At 35.8% G+C, this 14,812-nt stretch overlaps 1 protein-coding gene across 1 annotated transcript in view; it reads right to left on the bottom strand.

Moving 5' to 3' along the window:
- The window catches only part of USH2A (usherin), an 800,771-nt gene that overhangs the window by 355,036 nt on the left and 430,923 nt on the right, over positions 1-14,812 (bottom strand). The window contains exon 34 of the mRNA XM_063441883.1: positions 12,281-12,428. Within this exon, the coding sequence (XP_063297953.1) occupies positions 12,281-12,428 (148 nt within the window). The remainder of the gene's footprint in view (positions 1-12,280; positions 12,429-14,812) is intronic.

The following is a 14,812-nucleotide window of genomic DNA, read 5'->3' as shown; positions in this document are numbered from 1 at the left end:
AGAATCTGCCCTTGCTAAGGGTGTATTCACTTTTTTGTATTTATTGTTTCTAGGGTTCAGGCCCACTGGTGGATCCGGTACCACCAAACTGACCACTATGTCCCTAACCCATTAAAATGGGATTGGGTGACAGTTTTTCGATAATCTTCGATTGAACAATGTCTGTTTTTTCCTGTCTGCAATGTCCTGTACACAACTTAATGGTTTTGCCTCTTTCGGTATGGGGTCATTAAGACTATTATGAATAACCCTGACTGTCTCTCTCACAAACCATGCTGGAATCACAATCCAAATTTATTGACTGTAGCTCAGTAGAGACAGAGTCAATAATGTTGATGCTACTCCATCACGTAGATTTAGCCAAAGTGGTTTAAAAGTGCCCTGCCTCCGTTTTAGTATACACCCTTCCACCTTCTTAATGCTTGACTTGCTTGATTAACCTGGTATGACAAATCAGCTTTTAGTAGCTGTCACCAAACATCAATCATTACTATATTGTGGCAGATTTGGAGAGAGAATGCTGATGACATGAACGCCCGGCCCCCTGTACATCACTGTGAAGGAGCTAATTAGCCAAGAGGAATTCATCTCCTTCCTTATTTTCTCCTCCTTTAACAATCAGGAATGATTTTACTAATTGCATGAATTAAAATCAATTTGTTCAAGTCATCATGTGCTTTTCTTTACTTTATTTGATGCTGTTTTGTTCATTCTTAGATTCAGATAAATCACGCTTTATTTGAAAACTGGTCTTCCAGGAGTCTTCAAGGAGTTTGAATTCTAATGCTGTATACCTCAGGTGATTCTCCATTTCAGGATAGATGACCAGGACACAGAGTCTCAATAATGGTGCTTCTTCCTCATTCATATTAAGAGGGCAAGGCTGGATAAAAGACTTGTTGTTATAAGTCTTCAGATGCAGTCTGGCCTCCGCATGCTAGAGGTGGCCTGGCCCACCAGTTGCAATCATTCCTTGCTGTCGAACTTTGGACAGATTTGTGAGGACAAAACATAAGTGAAGTATCATTGGCAGCAGAGGAACTGGCTCACTCTGATTTTTGGACAATAACTAGTAAAAGCTGCTGTAGTATTAAGTTAGAGTATCTTTTTAACTATAAACACCAAAGGAGCATTCCTTGAAGTATCACCAGCTTGAGTTTTTTTATCGCACCTAAATGTCAGAAGAGTCCAACAATCCATCTATCCATCTATTCAACCATCCATTTTAAAGAGCAAGCAATCCATTTTTATTATTTTATTTGGAGTTCATTATCTTTGACTATTTTTGTCCTAGAATTTTCCTTGAAGAATATTATTTATTGTTGCAGTTTTCTATTCTACATAATGAAATCATATGCATTTTCTATGATACAAGTTTTATGATTTGAATATTTTCGGGCACTTTTCTTCATAAAATGATTGTATAATAAAAATATTAATTATCTGTGATGTTCATTTTATTTGAGGGTCTGTGACACGTACTGTATTTCTTTCTACTTTGTAATACTTTTAATTTTAGCTGGAAAAACATATTCCGCTGTTCTATTTAAGAACATCTTCCAGTGCACATATAATTTTAGCATCTGTATTGATTTGAAAAATTAAGAGGAAATGCATGCATTACAGCAAATTATTTAAATGTTATTTCTATTAAAAAATCAGTGGTCTTCATTATCTGGCAATCAATATTCTGATTTTCATAGTAATTCTTAAAACATAGTTCTATAAAGGTAGAATTGTTTACTTTCTTTTTGTTTTAGTGTAATCAAGAGCATTGATTTTTCTCCCTGTTGCATGTATTATATCTGTTAGTAAGAAGAATACGACACACGCGTATACCACAAACACAATAGATTGCATTAAACTTAATAAATTAGTTATATTTCAAATATACAGTTTTCTTAAATAAACATTTACATTATTATGGTAGTTTATTATATTATATATAATACTGAAAATGAGAAAAACTAAACAGAAAGAGAAGAACACATTCTAATGGTGAGATTGTAGGACCAAAACCTCAAAGTTAGCAATATAGCCATCAGTACTACATTGCTGAAGGTATGCAGAAAATATTACAATTTATCTAAGTTACAAATTTTAGCCTCAATTTAAGTAGGGAATTGATCGTTTTTTCCCATTCTGGACAGTATACATGTGTACCCCTGTATGTATTCTAATAAAAAGCCTTTTAATTTCCCAGAGTTCTGCAGTTGTGATCCAGAGGAGAGTATCAAGGATCCAGAATTAAGAAGATTTGTAAGGCTCTATTTAATGTTTCAAAGATGGTCTTCCACAAAGAGTCACTATGTGCTTGCTCACACTTAGCAAGGGAATCTGCTCCTCAGGGTTAAATGTTGAGAATTCTCAAGATGTTCTGCCATAAAAGGAGCACCTTGAAGTAATAAGTAGGAGAGCGTAATACAATTATTATCAGTCTACCATTTACAAATAGAAGTCTGTAGATCTGGTTAAATATTGCTTTGAATGATAAAGAGTAAACAAGAGCCCCTAAATTACCTATATATGAATGAAGGGAAACACCAAACAAATAATTTTGGAATGGTGGACTAGGACAAAATGAGGTGGTGCCTCACAAATTCTCTTCAAGAAGTTTATTGTGGTTCCTGGAATAATATGGAGAATTGTACTGCATGATAATTCAATGTGGAGGCCCCAAATGTCATCTCCTATAAACCAATGGGGATGGACTCTAAAAAGGGACTTTTGTTTCCTTTTCACATGTGATACATTGTTTTTTGTCAATTGTCAATATCCTGCTTAGGAACAGGAATAAAGTATAGTTAATAGATAGTGATGTCGCGGACATAAAATTTTGGGTTCGCGAATGGCTATGGGGGATAATGTATAATAGACACAGGTTACTGGCTATGGAGGATAATGTATAATAAACACACAAAAAAAATGTATGCAGCTTCCGAATTAATCTAAATGGTATGCTGTCTAGGAGGTGGGAAGGTCTGGGAGGGAGGGTCTGCTGCTGATTGTCTGGAATGTGTCTGCTGACTGTGAGGTACAGGGTCAAAGTTTACTCAATGATGACGAATAGGGGGCGGACCGAACATCGCATATGTTCGCCATCCGTGGCGAATGCGAACACGCTATGTTCGCCAGGAACTATTCGCCCGCGAACCGTTCGGGACATCACTATTAATAGAGTATTTTCGGAAGGATGTGAGCCAAATGAGTCCGCTCTGTTTTAATTTATGATTGATTTATATTCTGAGGGACTTCGGGAGGTAGAATTCTTTTTAGGGAAATGTAGATGACAGATTAATAAGATGAGGTTTATATGTTAAGCTTCATATTTTGCATTTCTATTTTGTTAAAAGAACACTTTGAGTACTATAACCACAGGCCCCCACCCTGGCTAAGGCCCAAGTTCTCGAATAGTCAGTACATCCCTTGTCCTGTATCATGGGCTCCCAGAAGGACCCAGGCAGCTTGTCAATGTCAAACTGTACTAAAAGAGTTTGGCAAATGACACTGGGATGGTGTCAGGGAACTCCTGGCACCATAATGACTGCAATGGCTACAGTGGCTAAGGTGCTGGGGGCAGGGCCTGATTTAGAGCCCATTGGGCCTTGTGCTGATAATAATTACTGAATCTTATCAAAAGAAAACACTACACCTCTGGTGGAGGTGGTGCTGGAGGAAAAAAAACAAAACAGGATATAGCTATCAGAAACACATACTCGATGCTAATCTCTCACTTTCATCTTTCAAGTAAATCCATTCCCCCATAACAGCAGTGTCTGACGTACTCTGAAGTGCTTGAGAAATCTATATTGCCATTAAAATAAAATGGGAGAGACCACTTCACTGTCATAGAAAACTGTGCCTTACAGACATATTTTAAAATTATTTAGCCTGCCTGATTTGTAATCTCAGTATATCTTACACCACCATTTTTTCCCGGAACACTTAATCTCATTTCAGTCCATCCCAGTTTGCTTTGAAATGAAAACTGTGTGAGATTGTTTGAAGGAAAATTAATTACGAGACTTTGGCTGTTTTTCATTAGTACAGATTGTTAACAAAATCTTAATCTTAATAAAACTGTCACTACCTTTAATTAAACATTATCCACGATGAATCATTGTATGTAGAGTACATGCTTGTCAAAATTAAAAGCGGCATTGGAACTTTCACAAAAAAAGCTTTACGTTTTAGGGATATATTCACTGTACTGAGCTGAAGATAACTGTCAAACATGTTGCAGGTTTAAAATACATGGATAGATACTCAAAGCAGGCCATTTTGAACTCCTATAAACGTTCTACTTTAGGTGTTAATACACCAGCTGAGGCTTTTAGGACAGTTATTTGCAGGAAAATACTCTTGATAAGATATGTATCATGAATTTGGTTATACATTGTCACCAGCAAAGGTATAATAGTGCACGTGTTGTCTGTTAAAGGTGACATGGTAGAAACATATGAGGAAAAATGTATTGTGTTACAATACACTGCATATTTAAGGTTGTTACCCTAAATCCCCTTAAACACTCCCAAACCATAAAACATCTTAAATGAACACTATAGTATTAAGAATTAAAACCTGTTAAAGTGTCCCTGTCCATAATTTTATATGCCCACCCCCCCACCTCCAATGATGAAAGGGTTAAAACCCCTTTGTCTTACTTACCTTTTCCCACCGTTGGATACATCTCCTCCTCTTGCAACTTCATGGCGATAGTTTAAACTAACACGCATGCATGGCACTCGCCACATGGGTAGCAATGCTTCCCAATGGGAATGCATTGAATCAAGGCGTTACCATGGGGAATGTCAAGATGTTAGACATTCTCTTGCAAGGTGTGAGGACATCCAACATAATTTAAATAAGTAAAACTCTATTAGAGACCCAGAAGCATTTCTAGCCGCTGCCTGGAAGACAGCCACTAAAGGTGGTCTTAACAATGTAATGTAATTATTGCAGTTTCTCAATAACCAAAATGTTTTATATTGCAGGATTGAACAGACAGGGCCCTATACCCTTAACCCTAAACCCTAAGCTCTCCTAGTCCTAACTTTTTATCAACTTTATCAATATAATTTTGAACAACTCAGTCTAATTACTCACATGAAATGACAATGTACAATGCTCTGCAATGAAAACGTGCCATTTTAAATGCATACACAACTATGGTTCGCACACCAGGGAGCTGGACAGGATAATGCGAAATTTTGTAGTCCTATAAATATTACCAAGAGGTTACGACAATGTAATTTAGACATGATGTTAAACATGCTTACCAACTGTCCGTAACAACACTGTTTCTACCTACGCTGTTAAATATTCGAGACTGCGGAGGGTGGGGGCCCTAAATACTAATAAGGGGGGGGACCTAATGTCCTCCCCCCGGCCCCCACCCCTGAGCGGTGGGTGGGGGCCCTAAATTGTAATAAGGGGGGGACCTTGTGTCCTCCCCCCTTGCCCCCACCCCTCAGCGCCAGGTGGGGGCCCTAAATACTAATAAGGGGGGGACCTAATGTCCTCCCCCCTGGCCCCCAGCCCTGAGCGGCGGTTGGGGGCCCTAAATACTAATAAGGGGCGGGGGGATCTAATGTCCTCCCACCTGGCCCCCACCCCTGAGCGGCGGGTGGGGGCCCTAAATTGTAATAAGGGGGAGAACCTAGTGTCCTCCCACCTGGCCCCCGCCCCTAAGCGGCGGGTGGGGCCCTAAAAACTAATAAGGGGGGACCTGAGGTCCTCCCCCCTGTCCCCCACCCGCCCTAAAAAAAATGTCCCCCCCCAGGTGACTAGGGGTCCCCAAACCCCTAGTCACCCCCTCCCCCCAAATAAAAATTATCCCCCTACCTATCCCCCTCACCCTAAAAACTAATGAGGGGGGGACCTTTAGCTAAGTACCTGTAAAAAACAAAACAAAAAAAAACCTACCATTCAATGTTTTCTTTCTTCTAAAATCTTCTTTTTTCAGCCCCAAAAAAGGCCAAATAAAAAAACATAATAACCGACGCAATAATAAAAATAAATACAAAAAAAACAGAGCGCAAAAAAAAATAATCCTTCTTCACCCATGGAGGGCTCTGCGCAGACTGAGCTCTGCAGGGTGGGGGAAGGCTTATAAAGCCTTGTCCCGCCCTGCAATTAGGCTCAGAGCACTCTGATTGGCGGGTTTAAGACATCCAATCAGAGTGCTCTGACAGATAAATGAAGAGACTGCCAGGTAAGTCTCTACATTTACCTTTCACAGCACTCTGATTGGTTGGTTTGAAATCATCCAATCAGAGTCCTCTGTGTCATTTTACACAGCGTGGGAAAGTTCTTTGGAATTTTCCCATGCTGTGTAACTTGACTCATAACTCTCTGATTGGTGGATTAAGTAACCAATCAGAGAGTTATGAGTCAAATTACACAGCGGGGCTCGGGGGGGGGGGGGGGATCTTATTTGCTCAGTGTTTAATAGACATGCGCCTACTAGCGGTATAGCGAGTAGGGGCATAATTTACTAATACTAAGTAATCTTTACTTAGTATTAGTAAATTTGGCTGAAAGACCAATTTAGGTCTTTCGGCCTTTTAGCAGATAGCCCCCTAATCCGTGGGAATTAGGGAGTTATCTACTTATTCATTTCTGTCATTACATTGACTGGCTAAGCAACTTACATTTTATATGAATGTATGTTACTTGATTGTTGTAAGTGTTGCAAATGCTTACAGCTGAATCCTGGCTATGTTTGTATACTTTTTATTTAAAATTGTTTACAATGTAACATTCTTCTTCTTTCACTGGGTAAGTATATTAGTACTTAGGCAATACTGTGCTTCGGAACTTCGGCACTTCGACACTTTGACACTTCGGAACTTCGGCAACTTCGGCAACTTCGGCAATTCGGACATTCGGAAGTACCCGAATTGCTGAATTGTCCAAAATTCGTCTGAATTCATATTCGGACCGAAACGAATTGCACATGTCTAGCCTTTATCTTGACAATGCCAAAATAAGAAAGAACCACATACTCAGTATGAGTAAATACCTGCCTACATCTTATGTACCATCAGACCTATTTTTTTCTTAGACTCTCCATGCATTGTCTCTGTATTTCAGGAGAACTCCCTATCACTGTTGGTTGAAAGACTAGAATTCCTGTACCAGTCATCTACCCTCCTATGCCTCTTCTTCATCATCCTGTCCAACTGTCTTTCTTTCCATTCTCTGTTTTCTTTATCCGCCCTAACTTTTCTCACCTGACTTATTTTGGGAGAATGCTATAAAAATATCCCATTGAATTTCTAGCACAATCAAAAGATATCATAAGAAAATGAGAATACTTTGTCTAATGGACTGTGCTAAGATCATCAAAAGTTAACAAAAAAAGCAGAACTGCAAAGTATCTTCCACCGTCTACTTTATTTTCCAGCAGCTATCTCGAGTAACGGCCGTAGGAAAAGGAATCTTCTCACCCATTGCTAGACACGTTCTATGGAAGATCCTGCAGTTTTGCAAGCTCTTCCATGGGCCTCTGTTTTGTACATGCATGAGTCTATACCAGTGGCATGGGCTCCTAGAGCATTAATAGTTAGAGCTAAAGTAGGACCTTGGAAAGAAGATGGCAGCAATAATGAAGGAACGCTTACACTCTCAGTACTAATAAAAATCTGGCTGCTTTAATTTGATATCTGTAAACAAATTGGAGAAAAAAGAGTTTTACCAGCATCTTGAGTAGCACAGTTAGTTCACTCAATGCACTCAACTGACAAATTGATAGAGACGGAGGACATCAGTGGTACTAGAGCTACGTATTAAAAGAAGATCCTGGGATAAAAATAAAATAATTTTATGAATTTAAAATATATTTTACTTGATGCATCCCTTTGCTTATGTTCACGGAAGCCCACTGTCTACTAATATTTTCTTGAAATATATTCCCCTTGTACAATTTGGTAAATTTTAATATTTATAATATATTCCCCATCTCTCATCATCCTCCACACTATGCATATAAAGATCTGTTAAATGTCTTGATATTTTACCTAAAAAAAAAATCAGACTTTCACATTTTCTATTAAACTGACAAAATCATTAAACCCGTCTGTTTGTCTTTCTATGTTCTGGAACTCCGTTGATGTTATCTCGTTGATTAAAAAAAATACCACAACGTTTAGAATGACCAAACAAGTAAGGCACAAAAAAAGAGCAATAATCAACCAATTGATTCACATTATGAATTATTACAGGCACGACCTTTGTTACCAAATGACATGTTTCTATAACAATAATAACAATAATTAAATGAATAACAAAATGAGGCATCAGTCCGGTTTCTTGTTAACTTTGATCAAAAACGCAAACCCTTTCAGCCACAGAATGAAAGTGTAATCCACATGAAGATTATTTCTCTTCCAGCAAAATGCATGTCTGTACTTCAATGCTTTTCAAGGGCAGATGGGTTACATCAGTCAGAAAAACCTTACAATATATTTAGGAAACCTGAGTAGATTTTATTTCATAGCCTACTTTGTATGCGTAAGCACATATGAATTAAGACAAGGACATGCAAGATATATGGCGACCATTTCAAAGCCTCATTTGCTAAAAATAAGAAAAAATAGTAATCTAACTCTAGTATGTTAAACTTGTAAAATTAAGCAAAATCTACATCAGTTCCCATATTGTGTTTTGATAATATATGTATTACATGAATATGGCACACAGAATACTGTGTAGATTTTAATTTTAAGTTGTTATTAGTTATGCTGTCTATATTTTGAAGCACTGATACATTATTTAAGACTAATGATAGGTTTGCTGCAAATGGATTGTGTCACACTTCAGTCCTTAGAGAGGTTACTTTAAGTTAACATGTATTGGGCTATTTTTATTTTATCGCTACAGAGAAAGGGATTCACTGTTAAGTTTTCTAACTTTAGTTTCAAGCAAAATAAAATATAAGAAGTAACAGAAAATGTTCTTTTCTTTCGAACTGATATGGTTCTGATTTTCTACATTTTTAGGTTCTGAAAAATGTAGGTTTAAAATGTTTTGATTAAAAAAAATATTGGGTCAATCCAAAAATTTCCAGAAAGCCCTAAAGTGGAGGTAAAATGATGTCTATAGTGCCCTTTCAACAATCAAAAACCCCTCAAACTGTAAATTAGTGATTCCAAGTTGGTGTGCACTGCAAACATTTTTTGGTTCTTATGACTTGATAGGGTTATGATTGTTGGCATTTTCCAATTGTGAAGAGTCTGTTCAAAGTTTCATTTTACATTTTGTAAATGAAAATGAATGGGTCAAAATTCTTTAGGTGTGGTTTGAACTTCGGAGAGCAGTGGAGTCAGGAACCAGTCCAGAAGTCAGGAACTAGGAATACACAGGAGTGTATAATGCTACACTTACCCCAAGTCCAGAAGTGCCGAAGTTCTGAAGTTCCTGAAGTGCCGACGTTTCGAAGTTCCCGAAGTGTCAAAGTGCTGAAGGTCCGAAGTGCCAAAATCCCGAAATTCGGAATGCCGAACCAAACCAAATATTTTTCCCATGCACATCCCTAGTTGAGATACACCTGAGCCTTGACTTACTAGATGAATAAAGCGTATGGCTGCCCCTACCTCATAAGTCATAGGAGGAATGTCAAGTGGGATTTCAGAGTATGACTCACCATAGTTTTACACTAAGATGAATAACCTATACCCAGATAGATGTAGATGGGTTCTGTGTGATGTTGGGGTGATGATAGCCAGTCCACCAAGTTGACTGCATGAAAGGTAAACAAAATGTACATATTTACATACCACTTTGGTGGTTGTGACCATTACTATACATTTTACCTCTTGATATAGATGCTCTACCAGCCCCTGATGCACCTAGACGTACATACCCCTGTAATTGTGGTGACAATGTTTGCTATATTGCTTTTATCTCTGTTCATTTTGTTCTAAAGCTCTGTCTATATAATGCGCTTTTGGGTGGTCAAATTTATTTCCCATTCTTAAATCTCAGTTAATTTTACCCCTGTTCCTTCTTACATAGATTTCGAGGTAAGCTATATTCAAAATTCTATACAAACAAATATTAAGATAATAGGAACAATGAGATCTGGGATGAGCCCTAACTTCAGGAAAGATTTTTTAAGATGTGATATTTCTATTAACATTTGAACATGTTCTTGCAAGATGTGTGGGGTCTAAACACAATGCACACCAACCATTATTTAATAGAGATTACCCATTTAAATTTATACAGCTTCCTCAAATAAAACCAAAGTAGTTTGCCAACGTAGCACTCTCCCTAACTTAATACAATAATATATTCTAATGGCAGATATATCATATCAATCTGCTCACTGAATAATAAGGTCATAACCAATGCAAATGTCTATGCCCCCACAACGAAACAGCTTACATACGTGTAGAAACCTGTAACATTACCTCAGGAACAAACAAGCATTACAGTTCTTTGTGGGAACTTTAGTCATATTTGTGGTCCTCATAAAGACTCCACAATAGAAAAATCCCAATAAAGGTTAAAAATACTCCAAACCCAATGCAAAGCACTGACTAAATTATTCACCAGTTCTGCTTTTTATGATATTTGGCAGATACACCACCTGGGAGAAAGTGATTGTTACTGAAAACTATGTTACTGCGAATTCTTCTGTTACACTGTGTGCTATGATTGTTATCCTTTCAAAATCAATAAAAATTATCAAATAAAAAAAAAAAGTATTTGATTTCTGGCCGTTCCAAATCTTTAAGTGGAACAAATGGTCTGTTATTCATATTGTAAATAACTATTTTCCTGCATTGCGTGATTTTTCTGTGGATTTTTTATGTTATTTAGAAAGTTAATGGGTTGAGTTTGCCCAAACCAAAATAATGACAATCACCAGTAACTCCCATAGAATTATCACATTGGGAAATTAATTGAAAGTTAATCCGATGACTGAAAGGAAGGGATATAAACAGCATACTTGCATTACGAACTAAGATTTTCGTATGTTACCAGCAATAGTGGACTGCTGCAAAGAGCAGATGGCCTATATTGTTGGTATGATACAGGCACATTTAGATGTAATTGTATAAAATTCCCTGTTAGGTATCCACCATTTATGGGGATCCTCTGGTAGGGATCCACCTTGCCCGTCTGCAGCAACACTAGTCTACAGCAATCCTTCGGGACTACATTGATGGCTGTCCTCTAGCATACAGAAAAAGAGCACAGGAGGTCTCTAAACACATAGCACAAACTACAGGGATTTTTGTAGACTGGCAACTTTACCTGGTGTATGTGGCCATTATATACAAATATAGACATTTATTTTAATATTTTAAGCTGCCTTCTAAAAAATACAATCATGTTCTTTCAAAAGGAATATGAGCAGGGTATTTGACCATTTTATTTATTTTTGTCACGTCACTCCTATTCTGTGAGACAAACAGGTATTTTTGTTTGTTTTCTAATATTTCCAAAAGTGGTAATATTGGATGAGATTTATCAAGGCAAAACAGCTGCTATTTATCTGCAACATTCTGTAGTGACGAACGGTGATTGCTGATTTTTCTGTATTTAGCTATACTCTTCATAAATCTCCCTTTCCCCCCAATGTCTCTAAAACGTTTTATGCACCCAATATTTCTGTAAATGATAAACAATCAAATGGAAAATGATGAACCTGAATAATTTTTGTGGTTATGTACTCCAGAATAGCTGTATACTGTTTGCTTTATTTATATGGTAATTATAGATTTCATTTGTTATGTTCCCACATTATATCACAAATTGCCCTTTGTGTAACCACAGAGTCTCCATAATTTTCTGTTGAGTTAAAATATCCACTAATTTAATGCATTTCACATTGACCAGATAAAGGTAGATTCCAGAGCTCAAGATCCTTCATGACTATTCAGTTAAGCCCGAATTAAAAGTCCAATGTAATATTGAACATTGCAGCTAGGTTTGGATCTATCGAGGTCTGAGCTGCAGCAACTACTATATGTATTATTTGTAACTTTAGAGTTTGCAACAGATGGTGTGCTTTTTATTACACATCTCACAGTAGAGTTTTTTTACTCTGATTACAAAATCGACCTTATCACAAATGTGACATATGTTTATTGCCTAAAAGGGATCAAATATAAGGTGATCTCTCACAATGTCTATTATTGGTTCATTTTCTTTTGTTATTTGCTATTATTTTCAAAAAATGTCTTGAAACTAATTGTCATCATCTATAATACTTAAAGTTTTAATATTATAACACAGTAAAAACATCTTAACGAGAAAGATAACATACCATTTGGGTGCAAAGGCTTTGACCAGGAAATATTGAAAGAGTCTGGTGTATAGGACTCAATTTTTGGAGTCTGGACACCTTCAGGTGGACTTTCTTCAGTCGTACATGTGCTTGCATCACTTGTTGTACATCCACCAGCCGTGCATGCCTGGTAATGCAAATATTTTAAAAAGATTATAGGTTTAGATATTATTATTAAAGCAATCTATATATACACATGTATTCATTATTCACAATAACAGAAACACCTGAAAAGAACATCTAAAAAAATTAAATATTACATGTAATAATAGTTAACAGCAAAATGAAATATTATTTGAATGTTATAAAATGTGTTTTAGTCAATAAATACCAATAAATGTGTTGTATTCAATAAATGTGTTTTATTCAATAAATTCAATAATAATTATTATTATTCAATAATAATAAAAAATAAAAAAATAAAAAATTCAAACTAAAACAAAATTGGAAACAATCTCCAACTCAGTTATAGTCACAACCTGGTTTTCCAAAGGGAATTTTGGAATTCAATATCCAGTTGAATATTATTCAATATTACTATTAATAATAATATTTAGTGAATAAACCTTTACGTCTATAGAAAATATACAATACATTTATTTTACAATAAGTAGAGTTTAATATTTTTTTTATATCTTTCTTTTAAAGGGGCATTAAAAATTATCCTTAGATGCAGACAGCAAGAAATTGCCTGTTTGATTGTCTTTGCTAACACTTACTACAGAATCTATTTTACTTATTTTTTTTTCTTAGAGCTCCGTGCTGAAAAAAAAAGTCAAAACTGTGATCTTTAAATGACCCCACAGCATTTAAATTAATGAATTTTCACTTGGAGCCATCCAATATATTTTTAGACACAGACAGAAGGTAAAATGCCAGATTGATTTGTACAAAGCATTACCTTTGCAATCTAAAGATTAGGCACACAGGATATGCAGATGATAGTATCCAGTGTATTGAATAATGTTTTTGCCTAATTTTTAATTGCCTGACACAGTTTTTATAATTTAATGCTCGAATGATAACTAAGAATATATTTAGAAAATTCAAGTGCATATAAAGCACAATAATGTATGCATACTATCTCCATCAATGTAAATTTATTCATAATCAAGGGTAGAAAATTTCTTATGGTATTCATCAAAACAAACGTCCATATATAGATTCTCAAGTAAAGTGAAAAGTCTAAAAAATAGACAAACTTTTATTGTTTATGGAATTTAAAAGTAAAATAGTGTTACTTATTGAAAGAGGAAAATTATCTTGTAAAAATATTAAAAAAAACAGCAGTTATGGAACTTTACTATTTTAGCATTAAACTGTGTATTCAATTTATGTATTTTTTTAATCATTATTTTTCAGAATTCAGGTCAGAGATAGACTGAAAATGAATATGTCATAGGTGATGTGTTATATATTCTATGCATTGACATAATGCGTAATTAGAGAAACACAGTTAACAATAGAATTATTTGAATTATACATACATACAACTTTCTCAAAAAAATTATAGATCTGATTGATCAGATATACAAGTAGAGCTTCTGGTTAAATGGAGTACCCAAGTTGTTTACTACAGGGTTAAAAAATAAGAGTTCTCCATGGACCTTGATAAAAAAAAAGTTGTATAAAATGATGAACGGTCGATCCAGAAAAAAAACTGTGCAACAGCAAGTGAATATTAGATTCTTGCATCTGTTGTTTTATGCAACAATTTGCACTTTGGAAATTCAAGTCCATTTGTCTGTTAGAAGCAGCGGCAAATAAGAATTTTGTACACGTCTGTCCATGGGTGTAAGAAGCAGAGATGGGAGGGGGGGATGAAACCCTCCTGAAAATCTAGTAGTGAAGATGGGAGGGGTTAGATCCTTCCCGTTCTTCAGTTATCATGGGGCAAATTTAAAATCATATATTTTACTATTTAAGAAAGATTAATAAAAAAAAATACATTTTAAAGAAGTTGGTTACGTAGCTTGTAAAATAATTACATTTCAATGATGCAAAAATATCAGTGGAGAGAACTTCATTGAATAACTGATTTTTTGTGAGAAATGTCATATTTATGTATATTGAAAGGTCAGTTGTATGTATGGTTTAAAATATGATCTTTAAGGGGGAACCAGATTTATTATAAAAGGCTGTTCCTCAGATTTTCTATGCCAATACATATGTCTGTCTGTCCATTATCTGTCTTTCTGCTTATTTATCTATTTATATGCAGATACATTTTCTCATTTATACTCTGTCTTCTTATTTATTATGAAGTATTATTAAGTATTCCATTTACGTATCAATCCACTGTTTTTACACATGGGTTAATGCCTTTGCTGAGCACCTATAAGTTTGTTAAATAGATATTTATGATGTAATGTTAATTCGATGGAAGCAGTATTCCATTATGCAATTAATCTTAAAAAGGGATTAATGGCAACTTCATTTAGTTCTTACAGATTCCCACAAGTGATCTGACATTACAAATGGATATTGTGTTTCATTTTACATTGAATGTGC

Source organism: Pelobates fuscus, chromosome 2, assembly GCF_036172605.1.
Source record: "Pelobates fuscus isolate aPelFus1 chromosome 2, aPelFus1.pri, whole genome shotgun sequence".
Classification (NCBI taxonomy): domain Eukaryota; kingdom Metazoa; phylum Chordata; class Amphibia; order Anura; family Pelobatidae; genus Pelobates; species Pelobates fuscus.
The sequence above is the reverse complement of the archived record's forward strand: the minus strand, read 5'-3'. Positions and strand labels throughout refer to the sequence as shown.